The sequence below is a fragment of the Gavialis gangeticus genome, unplaced genomic scaffold, assembly GCF_001723915.1.
Source record: "Gavialis gangeticus isolate Ggan-Ray unplaced genomic scaffold, GavGan_comp1, whole genome shotgun sequence".
In the NCBI taxonomy this organism is placed as follows: Eukaryota; Metazoa; Chordata; order Crocodylia; family Gavialidae; genus Gavialis; species Gavialis gangeticus.
This window is the reverse complement of record NW_017728996.1, coordinates 7,291,317-7,316,359: the sequence shown is the minus strand read 5'-3', so window position 1 is coordinate 7,316,359 and position 25,043 is coordinate 7,291,317. Positions and strand designations below refer to the sequence as shown.

At 48.3% G+C, this 25,043-nt stretch overlaps 1 protein-coding gene across 2 annotated transcripts; it reads right to left on the bottom strand.

Annotated features, from left to right (window-relative positions):
* Nucleotides 1-779: 779 nt before the first annotated feature.
* CILP (cartilage intermediate layer protein) lies at nt 780-20,514 on the bottom strand. Of its 2 annotated transcripts, none has more exons than XM_019503979.1 (8): nt 20,322-20,514; nt 17,232-17,381; nt 11,358-11,441; nt 6,920-7,105; nt 5,404-5,718; nt 5,131-5,239; nt 4,467-4,624; nt 780-3,844 (listed from the first exon to the last, which is right to left on the bottom strand). In XM_019503979.1, the coding sequence occupies exons 2-8, from the start codon at nt 17,290-17,292 to the stop codon at nt 1,587-1,589; spliced, it is 3,171 nt and encodes a 1,056-aa protein (XP_019359524.1). In that variant the 5' UTR covers nt 17,293-17,381; nt 20,322-20,514; the 3' UTR covers nt 780-1,586. The 2 variants fall into 2 exon arrangements, with proteins under 2 accessions (XP_019359524.1, XP_019359526.1); XM_019503981.1 differs by lacking the exon at nt 20,322-20,514 and adding an exon at nt 20,157-20,302.
* Nucleotides 20,515-25,043: the final 4,529 nt, after the last annotated feature.

The window sequence follows — 25,043 nt, the reverse complement described above, 5'->3', positions numbered from 1 at the left end:
AGGGGAGCTGCAGTACTTGGACTCTGGAGGGATGCTGCAATTGGATTGTGCATGCTTATCTTGAATTTCAAGTAAAGACAGTGAGAGGTAGTTAGCTGTGTTAGTCCGAGATCAGGCAGAAGGCAGGGTAGAGTTGTACCTTATAGACTAATGAATGAGAGTAAAAGCAGTACCGTGCAGAGCAGGAGATCGCGTGACATTTTGTAGTGCACTGGTAACTGTAGCATTTAGCTGCTCCTGCTCAAACAGCAGGATTTTTTTAAATATAACTTTTTTTTCCTGTTTTCTGCAGAATATTTTATAAATGACCTCGGGTGCTTCAGTCCAAACTCCACAGCAGGATCTCAGCTCAGCTGGAGGTCAGGCTGCATAAGCCCCAGGTAATTTTGGTTATGACTGAATGAGGAAATCCCTTTCTTTCTGTGTAGTGTCCTTGATGATGGATGCTTGTTGGGTCTGAGTGGTGCTATCTTGCTCTCACTGGAATCAGTGCGTGTTTTCCCATTGGCTTCGATGGGTGTAGGACCAGCTGGTAGCCACTTGTCTGGAGTTCAGAGATAGCATGTGCTCAGTGGATCAGTCTTCTCCAGCTAGACACTGCCTTGTTGGAACAGCCAGAAACTGGCTCAAATGGAAAATTTTGGAAGCGTTTGTCAATTGATACTGGGGGGGGGGATGAAATTCAGCAAATTATTCCTTGCTTGTTATTTGCTCAGCTCTGCTATTTGAATGTTTATGTAGGTGCACCAAAAACAGAAGTAAAACAGCACAATCAGAGATACAAAAATGATCTTTTTATTACTCTGCTCTAGTGTGGAATGGGGACTCAGCTTGGATAATGCAAAAAGCAAAACAGAGCTGGAACTTTGGCCAAGTGAAGCTGAAAAACCCATGTGACTTATTTATTTTTTCCCAGATTCTGCAAATTATGCGAAATAAAGTAAGTGCACTGTGTGATTTAGCAATGCATCCATACAGTAGATCTAAAATGAGCAGGGAAATAAATAAAAATATTATTTACATTTCAAGTACAAAATCTTGCAGTTGAATTCAGTATGAAGAAGTCAGTTTTGTCCTTTAGTTGTCATCAACTACTGTCCATGTACTTGGGCTGGCAAAGTCTTTAGCACACCGGACAATATTTTATGTACAATATTTAACCTCGGGATTTTTTCCCCTTTATTCTAAAGTGTGAAGCTGTTTCATATCAGACAGAAGGATTTTATGGTGGTTGCATTTAGTAAAGGATGCTAAGCCTCTAATGCTCCTGGCCTCAAATGTTTTTTTGCTTCATACCTTTCCTTCGGGGCAGACTGTAAAAATCAGATGTTTATGCACCTTTATTATGTCATGAGAAATTCAGTAAGGCTGCCTAGCTTCTTTAGAGCTTATATGTTTATATGAGCGTATTTGCAGGTCGATAATATCTTTAGACTATATTGTATCAGTTATGGGTTATTTATTGGTGGTTTGGTATGTTTCTAATGTGCAGGTGAATACTGAGCTCTTGTTGAACTTCTGCTTAGGCTAATTCCTCTCCCTGTGTCCCGACCAGCGTGGCTCCCTCATTGCCTTCTGAGCCTCGCTCAGTCTCTTTGGAAACCTCGTGGGGACCGCTGGCCCGAATTCCTCAGAGACTGGAATAAGCTTTGCTGTGCAGCATTTCTTTCTGCGCAGTTGAAAGTTAATGCTATGCCTATGTTGCTCTTCATCACTCTAGAAGAACCATCAGATGTGCCATCAAAACATCTTCCCAGAGCTATTTCCTTGGCTATCCTAGGGTCCTGGTCTGTCACTGTGTAGATCCCATAATTATGGCCAAGAGGGTCAAGAGGAGCCACCATGGTGTACTCACTTGAGTCGTTATTCACAGCCATGGGAAGATGATTGACTAGGTACTCATGGAGCATGCTGTTGACACTTTCTCTGTAACAGCTGCCTTGGGGACTGATTCGTACAAGCGTGCGGTCCACACGGTCTTGGTCATAGAGCATACCGCTGCACTTAAATTCCAGGCAGGCCGTTGAAAGGTTGGGCTGGTCTACATCGCGAATGCTGCGTACGTCTCTGATGCCATAAAGCTGGCCAACCGTGTGCGGGTGCGTGCCGCCCATGTTGCGAGATCTGATGTTCACTTCCTGGGGGCCATTTATTTTTACTTTGATGTAACAGGCCCTGAATTCCATGGGCTTAGGCCACCAAGCTAGGTAGTCTTCGGTCCAGCTCATAGGGTCATCTTCATTGAAGGGAACTGTGTTGTAGTCGTACTCGCCTCCTTCAACTCTGTAAAATCTAAAGTGGGCTGCGCTATATGGAGCTTCCTCACATTCCCTTAGGTTTGCGTAGGCATAAATGGGGCCATTGCTCTCATCTGCAGTGTTTGGTTGCGGTTTAGCCATGCTGATCCTGAAGGCTGTTTTCTTAACGTTAGCATCCTCATGGTCAGTCCTCTGGTAGTTCAGCTTATCGAGATATGGCTGTGGGACGCCAATGGCATTTGGATTGAGTTTGGGGGAAGAGGGCACAGCTTCAAGTTCTTCTCCCGCGAGGTTTGCCAAGATGTAAGCTGAGTAGGCATCTGGGTTTTGATCATCACAGAAAGCTGGTAGGCAAGCCCCATTGGGACCAGTGACCACACTGTCAAAACGACCCCAGGCTCTTGGGTTGGATGCAAAACCTGCCTGTGGCTCCATGTTGATCACTGATACCACAACCCCCTCAATCTGTTCACTTGGCAGAAACCTTTCACTTCTATAGGCTCGTACTTTGACATAGCACCTCCGGCTCTCTGGCACATCTAAGTTGAAAAGCCGCCTCTCTTTGATTTCCATATTCCCAACCAAAAATGTTCTTTCCTCCCGTTTGCGACGCCTGCTTTTTTCAAGTCTGAAGCCCCCTTCTTCCTCCCATAATCCCGTCTCTGGGTTCAGTGACCACAGTTTCATCTTCTTTAGGTGCCCTGGCATCTTGACTTGAGTGGCATCAAGGTGGACCTTTACTTTGCCCGCATTAAGAGACTCCGTGCCTCTTTCATCAGTGAAGTCCACTGAGAACATGCCATACGTGCGCAGCGGGAACATGTCACCTTCCTCATTTATATAGTTCAGGTCACTTTGTGTCGCGCTGGCGGTGGAGACATTTCTTGGGTCAAGGAACGTCACGCTGGCCTTGACTTTGCCCATGTAGAGTTCTCCATTCTGCCTGTAAAATGTGTTGGGAGGAATTTCTAGTTCAGCTATCGGATCATCTCCGACCATGTCCCCCAAGGGGATCGTGTTGGTTGCAGCGGAGTCTAGAGTAACGGGGGCTTTCTTTCTGAGCAACTTGATCTCATGGAAAACAGCTCCTCCCTTTTCTTTGAACGGCAGAACCTTTGTTGTATTCACAAATTTTTGGAGGCGGTCAACAAAGGTGAGCACCAGTCTCTCGGTGTCTGCTGGGATGTGGATGGAGAAGGTTCCCTTGTAGCCAGTCATGCTGAGTCTGGTGTTCCCCATGTATATGTGGCCAAATCTCATAGGTTCACCATTATCTGCAGCTATGGCTCTTCCCCGAACAGTCACCTTGGTTTCGGTGCATTTTCTGCAGTCGCACTCCATGGTGACTTTAGTAGGAAGTGTGTAGCCACTGCACAAAATCTCCCGCATTTCCATTTTAGAGACCCCGCAGCAGTAAGCAACGCGGTCTCTGCATCGGAGTCCTTTCTCTAACTTCCCGGCACATGTCTTTGCTGGACATTTACCAACATCATAGTAGAAAGAGTTTGTTGCGTTTTGAAAGCAGTCGTGTGGGAGTCGAATGAGGTAGCTGTGGGGTCTGGGATTGCAGGCCGCTTCATGTTTCGCTGTTAAAACAGATTTTGTTAATGAGTGCAGAGCGGCTTCACTGCCGTGCTCTGTGAATGCCTCAGGGTTTGATAAATGTTGTATCAATAGAAATACATTTTTAAAGTCAGAAAAAAGGAAAACAAACCCACCAAACCAATTACTTGTAAGCTTCTGTTTAGCTAAATGCCTCTAACCCTGGTTTAGCTAATCTCATACTTAAACCACATGATTTAGATCAGCCCTCCGCTGCAGAAATGGATACTTCCATCCACTGAAATCAAATACATTCCTTGCTTGGCTGTGTTGCTGAGCAGAGATGGACTTCAGCACTTACGGCATGCGCTTACGTTCTTGCCTGTGTCCCAATATTTAAAAGTAGTGATCTACCGTAGTGTTATGTCAACAAGTGAACAGAGCAATTGCTTTGTATTGGTGTTTAAATTAGCGTTGGTAGTGACCTAACAAAGTTTTCGTTTTTCCTGAAAAACCCCAACTTTTATAGTGAATTTATCTTGCATTAATGTGCTACTATTGGAATAGTATTTCTGCAACATTTTTTCAAAATTGCAAATTTTTTACATGCCAGTAGCTCCTGAGCTGCTTAATCCATTTCTTACCTATTACAGAAACTTTTCTTACCTATTACAGAAAGTTTGGCGGGTTGGGATTTCACAGCTCCTGCGTCATTGCTAGCTTTGCAGAAATACTCTCCTGCCTGGTTTGCCTTCACGTTCTTTAACACCAGCTTATTATCATATTTATACACAGAGGAATCCAGCAAAGTCCCATTGTGATACCTTTAAGAAACAAATCATAAAAATCCAGCGAATTAGTAAAACAAAGGAAAGCTGTGCTTGCTGTTGGTGACACTCCTGCCTTTACCCCATGCTTGCAGCGTGCCCTTGGAAGAGCCACCAAACCTCTCTTTCTCAGTTTCTCCATTTGCAATGTGGCACTAATATTAGGACCTCCTGGGCTGTTTGCAAACTTGTAACTTCCTGATGCACTTTGAAACCCCAAGATGAAAGGCACTGAAGTAGAACAAAGTACTGTGTTTATCCAGATAAAGTTACTGCTGTTCAAATCTGGCACTGAGGGATGCATTGGCAACAAGCTAGGAACCTGTATGATATGCTGGTTATTTCCATGCTTCTAAAATAAGCATTCACATTGCAGCTTTAACATCTGCCTGTGTCTGTGTTGCCATCGATGGATGACTTGGTAAGTGAGGTAAAAATCTAGCAGATGCTACAGCGGGAATTTAACTGGGATCTATCTTCTGGGTCTGCCTTTAATTTCTTACCAGATATATTGATCAGGCGAAGGATCCCCAACAGCGTCACAGCAGAGTGCCACACTTTGCCCAACTCTTCTTGCTTTGTCCACCGGATTCTTTACAAGGTATGGTTTGCCTGCGGGAGACAAGGAAATCCATTCTTCTTTACAGTTTCTTAATCGCATTTATACCTGCTGAATACTCGCAACAAATGGATCCCAGCAATAAACTTTATCACCGGGGCCATTTGCTAGACCAAAGGAAGGATTTTCAGGCATTCAGCCTTTGTTGTTCATTTACCTGCTCTTTTCAGGTGCACCTTGATTGTTGAGAGTCTCTTGGAGCTTTTGGGCATGGTGATAGTAGCAGTTGCGTATTTGGCCTGTTTTATTTTAAGAATGTTTTTGCCATCCGGGCACACTCCAGGAATCCAGAACTTCCCTTTTCTGTCTGACCTGGTTAAGAGTTTCATCTCCTTGGACTGCAGGTAGATCGCGGCGTCAGTGGCTGGCGCACCGTCTGGTAGGGAGACCATCCCGTGTAGCACGTGGTCCTCGCACATGCAGGCATCGCAGTCGGCATTCACGTGGCCCATGGTGCAAGTGATGTTGCAGGCTGGAAAAGAGGCATTCCAGGTTAAACTGCAGCACTGAGGCTCGGCCTGGCAGTCCTTACATTATAGTTCCCAGGCCTGTTTGTCATTTAGATTTAAGGAGGCGGATACTGCATGCAAAATAAATTTGATCCAAAACACACATTTACTGATGGTCAACATCTGTGTCCTAGAAGCAGACAGGCTGGAGAGCTTTTAAATGTATTATTATTGTCAATGGAAACCACAGCTAACTGCCTCGAAATAAGGGAAATTTCCTCTCCATCCCTTTTACCATTAAACTTCAGAGAAACTGGAATCCAGAACAGGCTGCTCACTTTGTAACCAGGCCCTAGCAGTACAGCAGGACAAGTTGAAGTTACAAACCCAAATGCCTTAATTTTTGTGGAAAGTTGGCTACAGATCCAAGTGCGAATGTCACAGTCCAGGCCAGCCCGTAAGATGTTCTGCGCCTATGAACTCCCTAACTTCAATTCTGTCCTTGTTGGAGTAGTAGGAGATGCCACCATCAGGGGATACCAGTGCATAATAAAAGATCTAAGCGATCTCCAAAACTGTGATACTCAATCCTCTTTAATATGGGCCGTGATTCAGTTAGAGAAAGTGCGAGTGTTTTGTGGGACTACCCTCTGTCCATTCACAGTCACTCAAGCCGTGTCCTTGCCCCATTCAGGGTAGCACAACATCTCTGTGGCAACTTTTGTAATATGAGGAGACTCTAATTAGGAGACTACTGGAAATGTCAGCTGGAAAACAGAACATGGTCTCCAACTATGAGAAGAGTAAAGAGTATGACTCTGATAAGGGTAGGGAAGTAGTAGTTTTAAGAGAGAGCTTCATAGGTTTAGGAATGAGTTATCTGATGAGGTTGCCTACAGTAGCCAATGATTCGATCTGATGACCCGGGGGTCCCGTCCTGTCCTACTGAACGGCCACAAACAAGCAAAGGAGAGAGCTAGCACTGTGCAACTGGCCAGCAGATCACCGGCAAATGCTGCTAGTATTGATTCCCCATCCAGCCCCACCACCGTGCTTCAAACCTGACCCACCAGGACCACCATCAGGTGACTGTCACGCAGGTGCGGTGGCTGCTTACTTGTGGGTGGGGGGGCAGGGGAGGTTCCTGGCCGGTCGGGGCTGAAACAAGACCATGACATCCTTTCTTATAGGTCAGGGACACCGTAATCGAGTTTATGCGAGCACCTGAGCAAGCATGTCCAGTGCAGAGCCGCCCTTCCTCAGTCGCGTCATTACAGTGCAGACCCCAGAGGCGTTCAGCGAGGCAGGTCCTGGTGCGCTTCTGAACACCGGCTTGGCCACACTTTGCTGAGCACTCGCTCCATTTCGACCATGGAGACCAATACTTTTTTGAATCTTGCAGCAAAGTACCTTGAATAACATCATTGCCGGGTTACTAAGGCACACATGACATATACTGCATGTTCCTTCATGCACTTGAATTTAGATCTTTTAATCTCTTTGGATTTTAAAACCCCCCAAAAGCTGTTAGAGGATCTGAGAAAAACCACGTGAAGAATTGTCATAGAATGATTCTGCCTGAAGCCTGTGTACGCTAATGAATTAAAAGCCATTAAATTCAAGGCAACATACAGTGTTTTTATCTCATGACTTTGTTTCCTAATAAATCATACCTTGTCATTTAAATGCGGGCCAATGTATCATACTTGCCTTTGTTTTCTAAAAGAATTACATTTAAATCAATTAGGAAGGACAAAAGGTAGTTGGCACAACCTGGTCTAATCATTCTGATCATGATTAAATGAGTATTGTTCCTTGTAACAGATACATCCCTCATCATGAGAATTATTCCTGTTTTACTGCGAGCGGACCAGAACAATACTACTTTGTATATTTATAAAGCTTTTCATGGGCCAACTTGTTTGCAGTAATGGTTTCATGTGTCATTAGGCACTTAAGACTTCCTCTGAAAACTTATTAGAAGGAATTGACTGGAACTCCTGTCTGGCAAAATGACAAAGCATGGGTTGACGCTGAGCACTTAAAAAAGGCACTATACAATATGTATTAACAATTCTTTTAACTTAAATATGGACAAATCCATTGTTTTGTAAATGCAGTCTTCCATCTGAGTTGCTATAAACCAGCCAGGCAGTCAGATTATTTGCTAGCAAGGCAGACAGATGCCTAGCTAACTTTGAATAGCAGTGCTGGAAAATTACATTGTCTTATAAAGACAGATGCTTTTAAATGGGCTCTTATGGTTGGGGACTACAAACTACATTATAGCAGTCCCAGAACCGTAATGACTGTTTTGAAAGGTAGCGTCTCCACTTAAATGGACAGTTTAAAACTGCTGGCAAGCTGGCATCTCAGGTCCTGTTTTCTGATGGCCTGATCAGGGGCTCTTGTGCGACATGCAGTGGTCCTACAGGACTACTGTACAAGGTACAGCCCTTCCTGCGGGCTGTGGGATGGATGCTGCTCTATGGCTGGGGCAGGGCAGAGCTGCATCGCTAGGGAGCCCTGGGTGATGCATCTCCCAAGGAGGTGCCCTCACAACAGCCCAGCTGCCTCTGACCTCAAATGCACAGTTAATGTATGGCCAGTTTTACTCATGTCCTGCAGACCTGTGCTTTTTCATTTGGGCCAGGGCTAGAAGAATGGGAATGTCTTCAGGCACTTGCCTGTTATTTCATGGCTGTAGTACCTATCGGAAACCCTTCAGGACACACTGCCGGTCACTATATGTTCATACAGTGACTAACACAATGGGGCCCAGATCTCCTGTGGAAGTCAGCAAGCGTTATTCATATAATACGTGATCTGTATACAACCAGCTAGAGAAGTATCATCCAGTTTTGTACTCTTGAAGCCAGTGAGAGTTCCCCTGTTGACTTCAATGAGAGAAGCTCTGTGGATAAGGACATAAGGCAAGACCCAGAAAAGTAGCATAACAGGGCCTCAGCCCTGCAGCACTTTGGTCCCAAAGCCAAAAAGATGCTTATGGGTGTACTTAATTGTAAATACACCTGTCGTCCCATTGAAATCACGGGCTCTGCTGGGTTGGGGCTAGAGGCATCAAAATGTTGTGGGTTCAAGTCGGAGTAGAGACAAGGAGGCTGTAATGATGGACTAGGAATACATGATAGTGATAGCGATGAGGGTGATGATGAGAAAAAAGGAAAGTAGGCAAGTCTTGTGGCAGATCTGAAGGTGGAGAGGGAGATCCCATGGTTACAATGAAGAGGTTGAAGGTCCCGCCATGGAAAATGGAGAAAGCGTACGGTAGGTGGGGGTGAAAGCCTAAAAACTAAGAGCAGGAACAATAGCAGAGATGTAGGCAGGGCACAAGATTATGCAGAGTCTTGGAAGCAAGGCTGGTATCTGCATAGTCTTGTTGGATGGCAGGTTGGACTGTACCGCTCAAGACGTAACACAGCAAATATCACTGCTTGCCCCGGGGAGAGCCGCCGCACTTACCTGTAGGGCACAGGAAGCGTACAGCATAATTCAAGCAGGCTTTTCCTGCGGGCTGCTCCTTATTCAAACACCAGAATCCCTCCCGTGGGCTAGAGTGGACCACTTGGCCCGTCTGCTTTGCAGGAACCCAGTCTGTGGTTTGCGCTTCAATTCGCGTGGGTCTCTGACACACCCTCTCCCTGAAGTAAAACCTGATGGCTTCTAAGCGCTCGTAATCCCCGGCGCCACCAGGATGATCAACATTGAACCACGCGGTCCACTCCCCATGATCTGGATAACAGAAAGGATGCTACAGTACTGATGGCGGGGAGGCAATGTCACTCCTGTCACTTCCTACTTTCAGCCGGGGTAGCTTTTCTCTCCATCTCTCCCCAGGATGGAGCCTGAGCTAGTGGGCAGAGGAGAGGGCTGGGGGAGCGAGTCCTGGATACCACCCGCAGCGCCGCAGCGTTACTACGGGCAAGTCATGGGGTTTGTAACAGGGGCATAGTTCTACCTCCCTGAGTGGGGTATTCATGAGATGCTTAGTACTGGATGCTTATACTGTGCTTTAGGATCCCTGGGTAAAAGCGATCATCTCTGTCTGGGATAACGTTTAGAAGCCCAGGTTCAAAATTTGTCGGTATCTGGGGCATTGTGTTTTTTCCTTCCCCTTGAAGCATAGGTCACCTCCGATAGCTGTGCTATCTTTGTCCTTACTTTGTTAAAAAGGCTTAACTTAGCTGGGGCTGGGAAACAAGTTGCTACTGTCCTGACAGACGGAGGAGACCAGTGCCTTTATTTGAAATGCAGGCATTATGTCCCTATTTCCTGGACTTTTAACTCATCACAGGTGAACAGCTCTTCCCCACCCTACAGCCAGGCATTGCTTCGTAGTTTCATAGTTGGTCGGGTCAGAAGGGACCTGAGCAGATCATCAAGTGCGACCCCCTGCCATGGCAGGACTGAATGCTGGGATCAAATGACCCCGGCTAGGTGATTATCCAGCCTCCTTCTGAAAACCCCCAAGGTAGGAGCCAGCACCACTTCCCTTGGAAGTTGGTTGCTAATAACTGGTAACGAAGTGCAGGTGGGAAGGGGAGGCCGGCGTACTGGCTGTGAAAGTCTGGTAATCCCTCTGCCATAGCAGCATGATTGTTCACCCTTTCAGGGTCTGCTGGCATTGAAATCCTAGATGACGGTGGCCAGCGTTAAACATAATGCTTGAGGCGTCAGGGTATTTCCTGAGGATTAATAAACAGCTGGGGAGAGCTGATGGGCAGTGTTGGCCAAAGGGGTTGTTAGTGCCGCATGGGCATTCATTCCCAAGAAATGCCCTGTGTCCTTGCTCTGTATGCTGGAAACGCAGACGGATATGTTAGCGGAGAGGCTGTATCCAGGGCAATGCAGCATCCGCTAGTATCTGAGGGCCCTTTCTAGTGGGTTGGTGTTTGGCAGCCTAATCCCTTAAGTGCCTTGCCTCTTCTAGCATTTCGAGAGGACCAGATTCACAACAGGGGCTCCGCATGCATGCTTATTAGCATACCTGCTTACAACCAGGGAGAGCAAAAGTTGGAGTCTATCAGGCCTTATCCTTGCTCTGTGGCTTCAGAGGCTCATCTAGAGGCTGCGGGGGGCCAGGTCCCCAGCTTGTATGAACTGGTGCAGTTCAACTCACCTCAGTGAATTGAAGATCTGACCTATAGTCTACCTAGTTTTTGCACTTCACCTCCTCACCCTCCAACCACCTCCCCACACAGACCCGAGTGTGGATTACATCGACTCCGGGCTCAAACTGACTGGATGGGGGGAAAGGATGGGGGGATGCAGCCGGGCTACACTTCCCCTCCTGCAGCAGCCTGGACGTGCCCCCGTGTCAGGAGCACACATAGGTTGATCCAGCATTTGCAGTGACACGTTAGAAAATACAGCCTGTGAGGCTCCATGCCAGTGAAAGATAGGGGCTGTGGTCCTATAGCCAACCTTTTACTATTCCAGGCGAGACGCCAGTCATGTATTTAAATGATAGCCAAATCCTGCAGGAGGTGGTAATGATTAACACTTATTCCATTACCTAAGTGTCACAGCTAGTCAAACATGTTGGATCTGTTCACGAATGAAGGGGTAAAAAATAATATACAGGTACAAAATGTCTTCTGTCCCCGCGAGGCAAAGCTACCAGAGGTGGAAAAGGACTTACTCGTTGCATTGTGCCTTGCAAATGCCCTGAGGGGTCTCTGTCCCATCCGGATCCTGCTGGTGGATTGCTTCAGAGTCCTCTCACCTGGGGAAGAGGGTTACCAAATGAATAAAGACAGTAGAGAATAACGCTTTAGGGGGAGCGCTCGTCTTTTTAATCCGCTGCCCTATGTTAGCACTGCTGACCCTGTCCAAAGGATGGGTAACCTGACGTAGCGCAGCTAGAAATAACTATTTTAAAGGTATCCTTCTAAAGTGGATGGAGCAGGGCTCAGCACGGCTCTTAGTTACTTAAGTGCATCCACCAATGACGTGGTAACTGATGGCAGAATTGGGCTCCCTGCGTTTTCATTCAGCCGCTCTAAGATTTAGCGGCCTGTCGGAAGACTGATGTAGATCCAGTTTGACCCCGCCGAGATGCAAGGGTCTGCACCTCCCCATGAAATTAAAACCTGTGGCTCTGGATACTTTTTGTTTCAAAATTGCTTACAAAGATGGACGGACCTCGCGGCCTTCCCAACCCCGCCACAAGCAGCAGGCCCAAGACCCTCTTTCACCAGCTTTCTGACCTCTTTCTCAGCCAAACAACATCATTAGTGTCCTTTCCTCCCATCCCACCTACCTACACCCAGGTGACCGGGTTGCAAAAGCCTAAGATAGCTGGGCTCCGTCGGGAGCTGGAGGGCAGCAGGCTCTTCCCTAAGGAAGACCCAGGCTGCAGCGTGCTTTCCTGGATGACAGCCGGGCTCTGCATGTTGTTACCCCTGTAAGGGGGGAACACAGCGCTTGTCCTACAGATATCCCAGTGTGCTGTGCCTTATTACTGTTATAATATTTTTATATATTTATAAATGTTGGGTACATTTTTTTTTGCTTCTGGTCTCCGTGTCCAGCTCAGCTTTATGCATTTCACATGAGTAGGAGTTTAAAGCTGCTATAAATTCTGCAGGCTCCAGCGTCTCCACAGATCGGCTTTTCCAGGAGCCAGACGGTGCACTTCTGTGCGAACGTGGGGCAGCCCAAAAACACAGCTTTATTCCAGAGCTGGTTTTGCTATTAGCAGCAGGACCAGCTACTTAAAGCTGCACATTCGCTATGTACAAGTGAGGAGGCTGGTAATGTTTAGTGACTGGATCAAATGGAGATGTGGAAGTTTTATGTAGGGACTACACCTTTGTTACTGATTCAATGTCATATTGGGAGGTGATGATGCTGAACACTGAAGAAATGGCCGGGGGAACTGTACTTACAGTCTAGTATAGCACAATATGGCTGAAGTACCAAGATAAATAGGCACCCACTGGTCACTGCCATTTGGATACAGGGGTACGTTACAGTTTCTCATAACTGCTGTGTTCCAGCTCAGAGATCGCTGCATTTTTATGGGGATGGATCACATAAGATAAAGTCCCTTGGTGTCCTCAAGGACTATCTAAGTCACTGAAATGGACTGTATAACGTCTGCATTATGAATAACGAAACCTGAAGCTTGCCCTGTGTGGTTGGAAGAGGGGGTTTCTTTGCGGGCTGTGCACTTGTTTTTCCATTTGCACAGACTGCCAGTGTAGTGTGGGTCATTGGCAGCCCTCCTGCTCTGCACTCGCTTGGTGCTGGCCTGGACAATGGCTTTATGATCTGAGACCTGACACGTCTGCCCCTCCATGTTCTCTGCTTCCTTCCTGGCTGCAAAACAGCAGAAATTCGAAATGAAGTGAGCTGCTGTGCAGCCCCATGGGGCCAAAACCTATTCTCAGCAAAGCCAACAGCAAAAGTCCCATTCAACATGGCCAGAGGCTTAGCCCGATGCTCTTGTTCTGGCACACATGACTTGCTCAAAAGCCACTCCAAAAATGACGTGTGCCTTTCAGTGCTCACGCCGCTGTTCTGTTACGTTAATGCCGTAGTTAAACCGCAGGGTGATATCTTGGCTCCACTGAAGGCAAATGTCCTGGTGACTTCATTGGGGCCAGAATTGCTCCCTGTGCCTGTAACCCAATGTTTTGGCCAATGCAGGTGACGAAGGGGCAAAAAGAACCTGCCCTCAAGGCTGCAGGTTGCTCCCAGTGCCCCGCGCCCTTTTCCTGCAGCTGGGGGCACCTGCCCACAGGCATCCCATTCTGAGCCCGTGTCCCTCCCCTCCACATCGCTCTGTGACCAGGAAGCTGTCTTGTCTGGAGCTCCCTACACAGCTACAAGTGAAGAAGGTAGGAATAGCCACCTGCCTCTCCAGTGGGGAGGGGAGGGCGAGCTGCCGGCAGGTGGAGCAGTCCCCTGGTGCTTCCCTCTGCGGCAGTGGTGGCCCCCCCAGGCGGCACCTGGCTTCAGGTGATCCCCGGGCGCACTGCAGCTGTGGAGGGAAGCACCGGTCCCCCATGCAGCTCAGGCAGGCAGGCTCCAGGGGAAAAAAAAAGATAGCCGCTTTTTTTTCCTGGGCAGAGCCTGCCTTCCCGGGCTGCTGCCAGGCTGCCCGCACGGGCTTCCTGCAGAGCCCCTGAGCTACACGGAGCCCGGTGCTTCGCTCTGCGGCTGTAGGGCAGCAAATTAAAACTTCTCAGAGGAGTTTTATTTTGCTGTGCCCCAAGTCATTTAAGGCGTGTTACGCCGCCAAATTTGTGTCAGCGGCTGGAATTAATGCACTGCTGCTACGTGGAAACACTGACACCATTAAAGCGGTTCAAAAGCATTTAACCCGCTTTAAAGTGTCGTGCACACGTGCCCCTCGTTTAATCTACACATGGCCCACCACTTCAATTTAGGGCAAAGTAAACCCCCATTTGACACGCCCATAAACACTGGTTCTCTATCAGCCTTACCCAAAGCCCACTGAAGGGAGTGGGAAGACTCCTTGTTAGCAACCCTGATTTGAACCTGTTTGAGATTTCAGTCATGAAGGGATATTCTTGGTCCTCTGCTGCTGTTGGGAGCAGCAAGGTCATTCCTCTTCTGGATGGATGAACTAGGAGTTTCAAGGCTGAGCGGTTTATCCTGAGTACAGGTGATTGATAACCGCTGACAAAAACAGCAAGTGAGCAGCTACCTGGTTGTACTACAGGGGATCAGCTATGCTTGGAATGAAATTCAGGACTCTTGGTTAATGTGTGGCAAGAAGGAGGCGGAGGAATGGCAGGCAGCAATGGCTTGCAACATAACATGTGCCAGGCCAGGCAAATGGGAACGTGCACTTTGTGGCACCTCAAAGGATTTTGAGGCACCTCGAAACACATGCAGCACACATGAAAAGGTTATCCACTCTACGTATTTGCAGTACAGGGCCAAAATTAGATACCAGGAAATCCCAGCATCTAAAAAACTGCTTAAATAAAAAACCAGGGTGGTACACGTGTCTACAGCGTGCGGCACCTGAAACGGGAGCCTGGCTGGCCAGAGCCACACTCTGGCTGCTGGCCAAGCTCTGCACACCAAAATTGCTGCTGCTGTGGCCCCAGGAAGCCCCCAGGACCCTAGGTAAGGCCCAGGTGCTGGCCCCAGCTTCCCCTACCCGACCCCGAGGCAGTTTCCTGCAGGGGCCTTCCCCAGGGACAAATAGCAGCAGCACAACTATGTGCCTCTGCTGTATGTCCCCAGGGAAATGCACGTGCATGCTTGTGGGGATGCACCCATGTGCCATTTAAGATTTTGGCCATAACAAAAACCAAAATCAGGGCATTTTCACAAAAATCTCAATTCTGTCTCTCTGCAAAGTGTCACATTTGCATTCATTTTCCACCTCTCTCCACTGACAGGTCTGGAAAGTGCTATCTTCATTGTATTGAAAAAAAGGGGCAACCTGCTGTGCTTTACTGCACAAGAAGCAACCCTTCCCCAGATTGTCCCATTCACCTGTTGACCCAGTTCTGAGGACGTCATCTCTAGGCAGTCTGCTTCTTCCACCAGGTGCTGACCGGCCACTCACGTGTAACTGCATTGTTGCTAATCCCTATTGCAGACCGTATAAGCCACAGTTTGCTCCAGTGCCGCTTCTCGCTGCTTGAACCCTGAGTAACCTGCATCAGTGCATATCAAAGCCTTGCTGGTCCACGCTAGGGACCAGGCTTCAGGCTTGGCCTGACACTGATGGCTCATATGGGGGCAGATCCCCAGAACAGATGAGGCCTGTGGGGTGATGGTGTAATTGGGTACTTGCACCAAAGTGCTCCTTGGCCTTTCTGCTGAGAGATGGCCAGGTGGCAAAGAGCTGTGCCCATTGCTCACAATGCCAGCAGGCCTGGCCCTAAAGCCGAGTGGAGTGGATGCAAAGGGTGTAACAATTGTGGGAGCCTTATCAAGGGATGGAGGAGGCTCAGTGGGATGTTGGCTAAGGTATGTTGGAGACCTGGGGTCAGTTCCATGTTTCGACACACTGTTCCTATGTAGTGGAGGCTCTGGACCTTTGTCCCTTTGTGTTTCTATCTGTGAAATGGGGAAAGCAGCTCTTCCCCATCTTACTGAAGCATCATGAAAATAAATATAGTAGATCTGGTTTTTCCTTGTGGCGATGATTCACAACTGGCTTCATTTGGTGCTCAGCTATGGTCCCAACAGCTGATCGGAGAAGTGGCACCCTTTGGGGGCACTGCCACAGTCCCGCACTGAGAAAAGTGACAGGGTGAGGAATTAGGTTCTGCCGAATACGGGAGACTGTAGTAAGGGGACTGCGGTAAAGGGAGCCCTGTAAATTCCTTGGATAAGGAGGGCTAAGTGGGCAGCCAGTGAGGTTTGCAGGAAGTGCCGATTATTGTTGTGAGGTGGGCACTTGTCTGCCGGAAACTGGCTTGAAGCCTGTGGCAGAAGGCCACCTCTGTTTCTCCCCAAAAACTCTGCTCTGTGACAATTTGGTTAGGATGGGCCCAGCAGAGGAGACGCACCTTACCCTATCTCTTTAGGTAACCTGAGCTGGACACATTCCTGAGGGAGGGGGGAAACCTGCTCCCTCTGCCTACGTGACTGGCATCACCTACCTGGGTGAGGGGCTTGGGCTCCCTGGGGAGCTCGGAACTGCCAGTCTGCCCAGCAACTACTGATGCATTTCAAATTGGTTGGCTGACAGCCAACAGATGCTGGCCTCCATTGGACCAGGTAAATGAGGTCACAAGGGCTATATAAGTTAAGGACTGCCCAGGAGAAGGGGGCGGCAGCCACGAGAAAGGCTCAAAGAGAAAGAATTGCTGAACCATCTGAAACTTGCTTTCTCTCTCAAAACTCATGATCAGTGAATGGCCTGCCTCCAGAGGGAATCTCCACCTGCCTCTGGATGATACTTGTGAGTAAGCTACCTGAGATCTAACCAGATATATATAGCTTGCAGTAACTCAGATGCGTGATCAAACGGTACCCAGCCAGAGGAGTTTGCTCTATGGGATTTCTCTGATATTGCTGTACCCTGTACCCTATTCTAACCCTACCCCTTGTAACCAGTGAAGTTCTCCTTTGTACCTAGTGTGGGAGACTTATTGGGAGTGGGTCTAGATTATGCCTTGGGGTCCCCTTGTTTCGGCTGACTAAGGGAGACCACTACTTGTGCTTCTGACCGAGGGAAGCATCCCAAGTTCTTGAAGTGAATCAAATACCCTCAAGGGCTACTAGGCCTGTGTTTCCCAGGGTGCACAGAGCCAGAATCAAGCCCAGCCCTGGGTGTTGGCAGTGGAACCCCCAGGCTAGTGGGTGTGCTCCCGGAAGGGGGTTGGCCAGATGTGAGGCGCCCCCAGGGAGGCACTGGAGCCTGGAAGGTGGTCGGGCACAGTGAGGTGGGTGGCTCAACGCAGAAGCGCCCCCTACTGGCCTGCCACAAAGCCAACAAGTCATGTCACAAACAGCCATCAGAAGGCAGCAGCTTTTAGTCCCTCCCCCAACATAAGTAGAAAGGTTTCAACTTCACCTGGAACAGAGGTGGCTCCAAGGAGGAGAAGAGAAAAGATCCATCCTTCTGCTAGGATCATTGTTTGGTTCAGGAGCAGGTGCTGTCCCTTCACTTGCAGAGCCCCCTGCCCTGCAATGGAGATAACTGTCTTCCCTGGAAGGGAGTCACCTGTGGAGAGAGTTTCAGTCATTATAGGCTTGGTTCAATGAGCATCGTTCAATGAGGCCTGGATGGAGATGGCTCTTTTGATGAAGCCATGGAGGACAATTCATTGAGCACCAGTCTTGCTCATGTTGGGTGGCATATTACTCCAGGCAGAGGCAGACTGCTTTCAGGCCCCAGCACACAGCTGCTTCCAGCAAAGCTGGCTCCAGGACAGACTACCATTCAACATAATGCAAGGTGGTAGCCTCAGGCCCTAAATAGCTGATAAAGGCTTGTCTGCTAGAAATATGCATGAATGAATTATGACGACTGTGTTCCAGGTGACTATACCCTCTTCCCATCTTCATGAAGCATAGCTTTAACAAGGGGGGCCAGAGGCAGCCCTGAGTAAATGGCTCTGCATATTATAGTCTCTGATAATGTTAAGATCTTCCCAGTACAATAGCTTTGTGTAAATATTGCTAAAGCAGAATATGCTGCCCTGCTATACCCACCTACTCCCACCTGGTTTTTGACCCACTTAGACCTGATCCATTGCTTTTATCACTGTTTGCATCACTTCCTGGCTCATAGCTTTCAGGACCAGTAAAGACCAGAATGATCCACTAGATGCACAGCTCTCACCCTTTACTGGTTTACGGGCAACACTACAGAGCAAATAACATGTGGTAGGCAACGTCCGACTTCGCTCACTCTGTCAACCTGAAGAAACCTGCATAGAGGGAAAGCAAAAAAGTGCCTGCAGGTGATGCCAGAGGGTCTTCTGCAAGGCATAGGTTGGAGACAACTGGTCTCAGCTGGCTTTCTGTATAACAGAGGTCTGGGAACTTGCCCTGCTCTTGCTCTTCCTCTTATTGCAAACACTAGGGCTGATTTTCCTCCCATCCCAGTATGTTTCCATTCATCTCACCAGGCTCCTCCTGATTTGCATCCAGCTGTGAGCGGTGTATCACACACTATCATATTTACATTCTCCTTGCAGTTTTCCACCTACCCCAGTCAAGCCAGGCCCCTAAATCTATTCTGCAGACCATGCTGTTCTGAAAGAGCTTTCAAATAGATTAAGTTTCTACACGGTGATGAAGTTTCAGGGCCGCTGCAACAGCGAAGCTCCACAGTGCCATGTTCCAGCTGAGACTTAAACCTTCCTCCAAGAGGGACAGAAGTGCTGTAGGATTACTATGGAGAGCAGTTATTGCTGTAGTAAATATGGGTCAGAAACAGAACGTAACTGCATCATGTATCCAGATAAGCTCCCAGAGCCATAGGCACTGGGTGGGTCACGGGCCTCTGGTATCAGCGTCATTCTTGTGTTTGCAAAGTGGAATAGCATAAGGTGTGATGTGATTTCCAGTCCCAATGCTGCCACAAGCGTGGCAGGGATAGTTTCATAGTTTTATAGGATCTTGCAAGGGCTGTTGTTTGCTCACTGGTTTGAAAATATAACGTCCTACTCCTTGGCCAAGTATTTATAACAGCAGTAGTAGGTACAGCCCATGGATTGGGAATTCGGGCTCTTTGGGTTCTAATTGCAGCTCTGCTGATTATTGGGTTGTTTCTGGTCCCTTAGGCTGATGTTTCCAATCATCTAATTGATTTGGGCTATCCATCTGAGCATCACAGTTTCCTATTGGAATCGCCTAGCAGTGTAGATGCCTCATCTTAGGTGCTCAGAATTAGTGGACGTACTTGAAAACGTCACCTTAACCTCTCTTCGCTTAAATTTACCATGTACAGAATAAGAATAAGCTTTACCTGATGGGGATGAGGAGGCCAACTCATAGTGACCATAACTTGCTTTTAGCAAGCAGTATTCATGAGGTCTCTGTGAGAGAGCAATATAGGGATAAGAAATATATTCATTATATATGTCCTATAGCATGGTTTAAGCAGTAGGGCAGGGATAACTGTGGCTTTATAGCAAGGACATGAAAGTGTGGGTCTAGCAGCGGCTGAAAAATATCACTGCAGACTAAAAAGTCTATTCCCATTTGGAGGCTATTTTTGTAGCTGCGCTGTAGCTTGTTAAAAAATGGGATTTCATGCAAATCCCAGGCAGTAAAAATGAAGACATTTTCCCCTTTGGCATAAGGTGAACAAAGCCCAGAAACCAGTCTACTTTTTTGGAAGGGTGTTAAGAAGTGATCACTTTCAAGCTGAAGTTTCCACCAAACCAGAGAGGGTTAAGTGCTCTGTGCACAATACACATCCCAACCCCCCTTTTTTGCTGGAAAGAGGATTCAGAAGCAGGAGCTATTCATGATATAGAAACATACTCCCCTTCCATTAGATCAAACAGCCCAATCGAAACAAAAAAGGCTTCCTGATTTGAAACCTACCCAACATTGGGCTTTTCATCCATTTCTGAAATCTAGAGAAGAAAACCTGTGCTTTGAAGGATGTGAAGGGCTGTATAACATGAAAATCCACATGCAGAGAGGTCAGCAGACTTTTCTCCAAAGCACAGATTCAGGTAGACTATAAATGAGCAGCTCTTATTTCTGCCTTGGCTAATGCTCTGCCCCGTGCTTGCATTAAACTACGTTGCGTTGCTTATATTCCCACTTCCACAAGGTTCAGCGCCTTTGAGCAAATCAGTCACCCTGAAATATTTCCCTCTACATGCTATTAATGGATTTCCTCTTACAGTTAACAGCTCTTTCTGCCTTAATTAGTCAAATACAATTATTCAGTTTTTATCAGAAGTTAAAAGTTATATAGTACTTTTAGCATAGGGGGGATAAAACCCTAGAGAAAGGGGGGGGTTGTACTACTTACATGAAATCCTCTAAAATGATTAAGGAAAATTCTGTTCCTGCATGTTGCAAAGCAGTTAGCCAAGCCGTGGCACGAGAAGTGAAGCAAAAGTTCGTTTCTCTCTGCCCAGCCATGGATTAAGGAATTTACAGTGCGTTACTAAGGAGAAAGAGAGTTGCAGCTTACCAGAGTTTCCTGCACGCTGCTTCTGAGTTGGACCACAGTACAAGCGTTCCCAGCTGCTTGAAGCTGCTGGGGTCTCTTATATAGCGCAGCATGTAGCTTCAGAAGTGGCACCGAGCCACAGGACGCAGAAGCAAACAGATCTAAGAGCGAGGGAGCCATAGTCGGAATAATGTCTCAGCAAGGTGATGGCACATGCAAGCCTCCTCTGCAACAAGGCAAGCCAACAGCAGGCTGAACAGCTGCAGTGCCTGCACAGAGGAGTAACCAGAGAGCGGAGGAGTTGAAGGAGGACATAGACGTTGCCCTGGAAAATACGGGCGACCCGGGACCTGAGTTCTTCATTGTTCGTGCCCTGTCCTAGGAGCCTTGTGGACCAGATCGGCTGACAAGGAGTGATACCAGTATTGCTGTTGCTGCCTGGAGACGTTCAGATGCTTTGTTTGCGGGGCTGGATCAGACACCGGATGAATAGCTAGAAAAGGCCCCTGCCTTGTCGACTTACACGCTTGAACATTTCTGTGTGTTACCAAGGTGCTGGGATCGGGCAGGTTCACACTCAGAGCCGTTGGTGCTGACTTAAGCCCCATATAGGCAACCCCAGAGCCACCTCACCACTCATTGCTCTCAAGCTTTTCCTAGGGTGCAACCTTCTTTGGTTGTTAATGGGGAAAAATGGTTTCATTTTGCTCCTCTTTTTACTTCACCCCATTCTCTTCTTCCTTTCTGCTCTTTGAATTAGACTTTGGGTGCAGGAGGCAGCTGAGTGAGGTGAGGGGCTGGAGTGCGGCATAGGCTTTGGGAGCGTGTTCATTTAGCAGCGTTCACAAGGGGATTGGACCAACTTGGAGCAATTGTCCATTGGTAGGTCTCGAGCCCCGTACATAGGGCTGCAGGCTCTGCATGCTGTGAGCTGCAGAGCAGGGGGTTGCATATTCTGGACGTGGCCTGCTCAACCTCCCCATCAGCATCTACTCTCCCAGCACGTGAAACACCGTGCTAGAGGGCCTGGCTCGGGAAATCCCCGTTCTCATGCTCTTATCAGGATCTAGCAAGGCAGTCAGTGCAGGCACCTGTGAGATGAAGGGGGAGCTGAGGCTGGTGTCACTCTAAAGGGCTCACCAAATAACTGGGGGAAGCAGAGAGCTGTAGGACCATTGCAGCTTGGGGTGAGCTAGTGGAGAGCTTTGGGGAAGGCTCGCTAACGAGTCCAGGCCTAAACTGAATGTTTTTTCCAACACAGCCATAAATACAGCTGTCCCTTGGCTAGTCCTTGCAAACTGAAGCCAGACTTGGTCTTCAGTGAAGGCCTTATTTAAAGCAGAGGCAAACTGGACCACTGGAACAAAGATGGACTTTGACATTCACCATCCAGTGGTGTCCAAGACAGACTCGGTTTAAAGCCAGGCCAGCAAAGTGGTGCTTGCTCCCCTTCCTCACCTGTGCCTGTCAGTTAGCTTCCTGGGGATCATTGCATACAGCATTGCCGTCATAATTGCAGGCAGTGGGAGCTGGGGCACAGGCTAATTCTTTATGTTTTAATTTGAGTGTGAAGCAGAACATGCGATTTGGCAGGGGTTTTACATTGACCGCTGCCCCTTCACCGAATCCTTCCTGTTCCTGCTGCCAGATGGACCAGAGGGAAGAGAAAATGTTTGTGGGGTGGTCACATAAATAACAACCTGTCTCGGGCTGCATTTATGCAAGATTTATATCCTCAGTGTAAAAGAACAAAAACACATGAGATCACCGAGAAGCTATTGCAATAACAAAGGAACAATGTTGGCCCCTGGGCAGAGTGCATCGTGTGATACGTAGGCCCTGGTAATTGCCAGGCACACAAGGGACTTAGGCCTGTTTATTTTATGTATCTTATCCATTTGGTTTTTCGAATGTCCTTCATTACAGTGTCTGAGTGTGGTGCTATCCTATGCCGACTGGAAGCCACGGGGGGAGTTAGTTTTCCATTTCAGTGGCAAACCAGTCAGTCCTGAAATATAGGCATGGATCTTTTCTTCTCTCTGTATCATTGCTGAAATGTCACTAGCATGCTATGGAGATTGGTCCTGGGACTTCATATAGCTCCATGCTTTTACTGTGAGGGTGCAAACAGCACTTCTATCTGGTTGGTTCGAGGTGATTTGTCTTTGAATTTGGCTCTGTTTTCAGTCTAATAGACCTCATCCCCTGAAGTCTTAGCCCAAACAGCGGAGTTTAGGGTGGTTTTCCCCGCCCAAATCATAAGTCGATCCAACTGTAGGCTTGCTCATGATTCAGCCTGGGTTTGCAAAGGATATACAAGCCTCTCTGGGTCCAAAAACACTGGAACTTGGCGTCTTGGGAACCTGAAGTGCAAATCCCAACTCCAAGGCTAGCCCTCATCCTCCAGCAGAACGAACCCAACACTTAGATCCCAGATGCTTTGGTGCTTGGCGCTGACAAGGAGGGAGGATGCTGAGCTCCTTTCTGGATGTGTTTAGCAACTTCCTGGGTGAGAGCAGGAGCAGACTGCAATGTAGCAGCCGCAGCCTGGAGCTAATCGCCTGGTTGCCAGCTGGATTTTGCTGCTCACACTGTACCCCGTGCTGCTGGGTGTAAAACTAGCTAGTAGAAGATGTGGATGGGGGGGTTGCCTCACTAGACTGTAGCGTAGATAGACTTTGAGTGAGGAGAACTCAGACTGAGGTATCAGGATGTGTACATAGTATATGTGTGTGGATTGCTGCCAGCTCTTTTGGAAGTCAGCCTAGGAAGCATGTGTGTTTTCTTGGTTACAGACTAGCCACACAAAGGTTTCTAAGTCGACGAAGCGCTTCCTGAGTTTTGGAGGAGCAGCAGCTCCTGTTCTTGGCTTCTGGTCCGCTGCTTGTGTCTTGACTTCAATGCTTGGAGAGCAGAAAAGGGCATGAAAAATAAGGTACGTACCTGGAGAGACTTACTGCAAATCGGATTTCCCAGGAAAAGCGACGGTGAGATTGATGTTTACGGCCTGCTTTCCTCTTACCCGGATTTGTGGCCTGTTAAGCTCTTTCTGATGTGGCTTGCTCAGGAGAGGCAGTTGAGTGAAAATACTTTTTAAGCTTTGGTCACTTTGGCTCTGATTTTTGGCGCTACATCTTGGTTGGGTAGCCTGGCATGGAAGCAGCCCTTTACCTAAGGGTCATTTTAATCACAGGATTGTTTAAGGCAGAGCAGACTTTGCTATTTTTCCCTGGTTGACAAGGGGAGGAGTTATAGGAAAATTACACAGATTTAAGAAGGTTTTTGTACGCTGGTCACAGAATCATAGAAAATGAGGGTTGGGAGAGACCTCAGGAGGTCACATCTAGTCCAATCTCCTGATCAAAGCAGGACCGTCCCCAACTAGATCATCCCAGCCAAGGCTTTGTTGAGTGAGGCCTTAAAAACCTCCAAGGATGGAGCTTCCACCACCCTCCCAAAGAGAGAGTTTTTCCTAATATCCAACCTCAACTTCCCCTGCTGCAACTTGAGCCCATTGCTCCTTGTCCTGTCGACTGCTCCCATGGGCAACAGCCCAGCCCCATCCTCTTTGCAACCCCTGCAGGGAGCTGAAGCACCGGTGAGACCGCAGCTGGAGCACCGCGTCCGCTTCTGAGCGCCGCACTTCAACAAGGACGTGGAAAAACTTGAGAGGGTCCACAGAAGAGCCACCTGTATGATCAGGGACGTGCAAGGCGAGCCATACGAGGAAAGGCTGAGGGATCTGGGCCTCTTTAGCCTAAAGAAGAGACGGTGGAGAGGGGACTTGGTAGTGGTTTACCACTATATCAGAGGAGCACATCAGGAGCTCGGTGAACAGCTGCTCACTACAGCACCCCTGGGGAAGACCAGGACCAATGGATACAAACTCCTGGAAGGCCGCTTCAGGCTTAATACCAGGAAAAGCTGTGGAATAAGCTCCCTCCAGAGGTGGTGCAGTCACCTGCCCTGGAGGTTTTCAAAAGGAGACTGGATGGTCACCTCGCAGGGGTCACCTAACCCCAGTTGTCCTCCTGCCTAGAGCGGGGGGGCTGGACCCGATGATCTGCAAGGTCGCTTCCAGCCCCTAGCGAGCTATCAAATCCCCTCTCAGTCTGTTCCTTTGGTGCAGACAGCCCAGGAGACTCAGTGACTCGCCAAGTCGGGTGAACTATAGTGCTCTGTGCTCTTCAGTGGGATTTTTAACTATTGAGAGAACTTGGTTTTGCAAGGTGCAGAAAAGCGCGTTCAGGTCTTTGCGGGCAGCACTCGGTGCCTAGCTGCTTAGACCTCCTGGCATTGATCCTCGATCCTTCGCATCGGCAACTGTCGCGGGGCACTTAAGCGCCCTGCGCCTAAAATGGAAGCGACCCGTGAGAGACCCCTAGTGGTGAGAAGGGGGAGGCTCAGCTGCCAGTCACCAGGGCAGCACAGGTGCGGGTTGCCGAGACAACCAGTTTGGTCATCTGACTGGAAGGGGGCAGGGCCTGGCCTATATAAAGGTAACCCAGGCTGAAGCCAGGGAGCTCAGTTCCCCTCTGGCAGTTGAGGACGGTGAAGCCTGATGGTCTGCGCGGTTTCTGCATGAGGATACTGGGTGGAGAAAACCCGAGTAGGGACATGAAGGAAGGTTAGCCAGTTTGGCTTGGAATTTATGTTGTAACACAGGAGTGTGAGGTTTCTGTTGTCTTGTTGTATAAGACCGGAGGACCGGGTGCGGCTGTAGGGGTTGGAGGAGGCCTCATA

Excerpts from the sequence above, each read along its gene's own strand:
- CILP (XM_019503979.1), bottom strand. The coding sequence starts at position 17,292 with ATGATCCTAGCAGAAGGATGGATCTTTTCTCTTCTCCTCCTTGGAGCC. Across the intron at positions 7,106-11,357 it reads TGCAAGGCACAATGCAACGA|GTACTTTGCTGCAAGATTCA; the intron begins GTAAGTCCTTTT and ends ATGTTATTCAAG. Across the intron at positions 4,625-5,130 it reads TCGCCTGATCAATATATCTG|GTATCACAATGGGACTTTGC; the intron begins GTAAGAAATTAA and ends TGTTTCTTAAAG.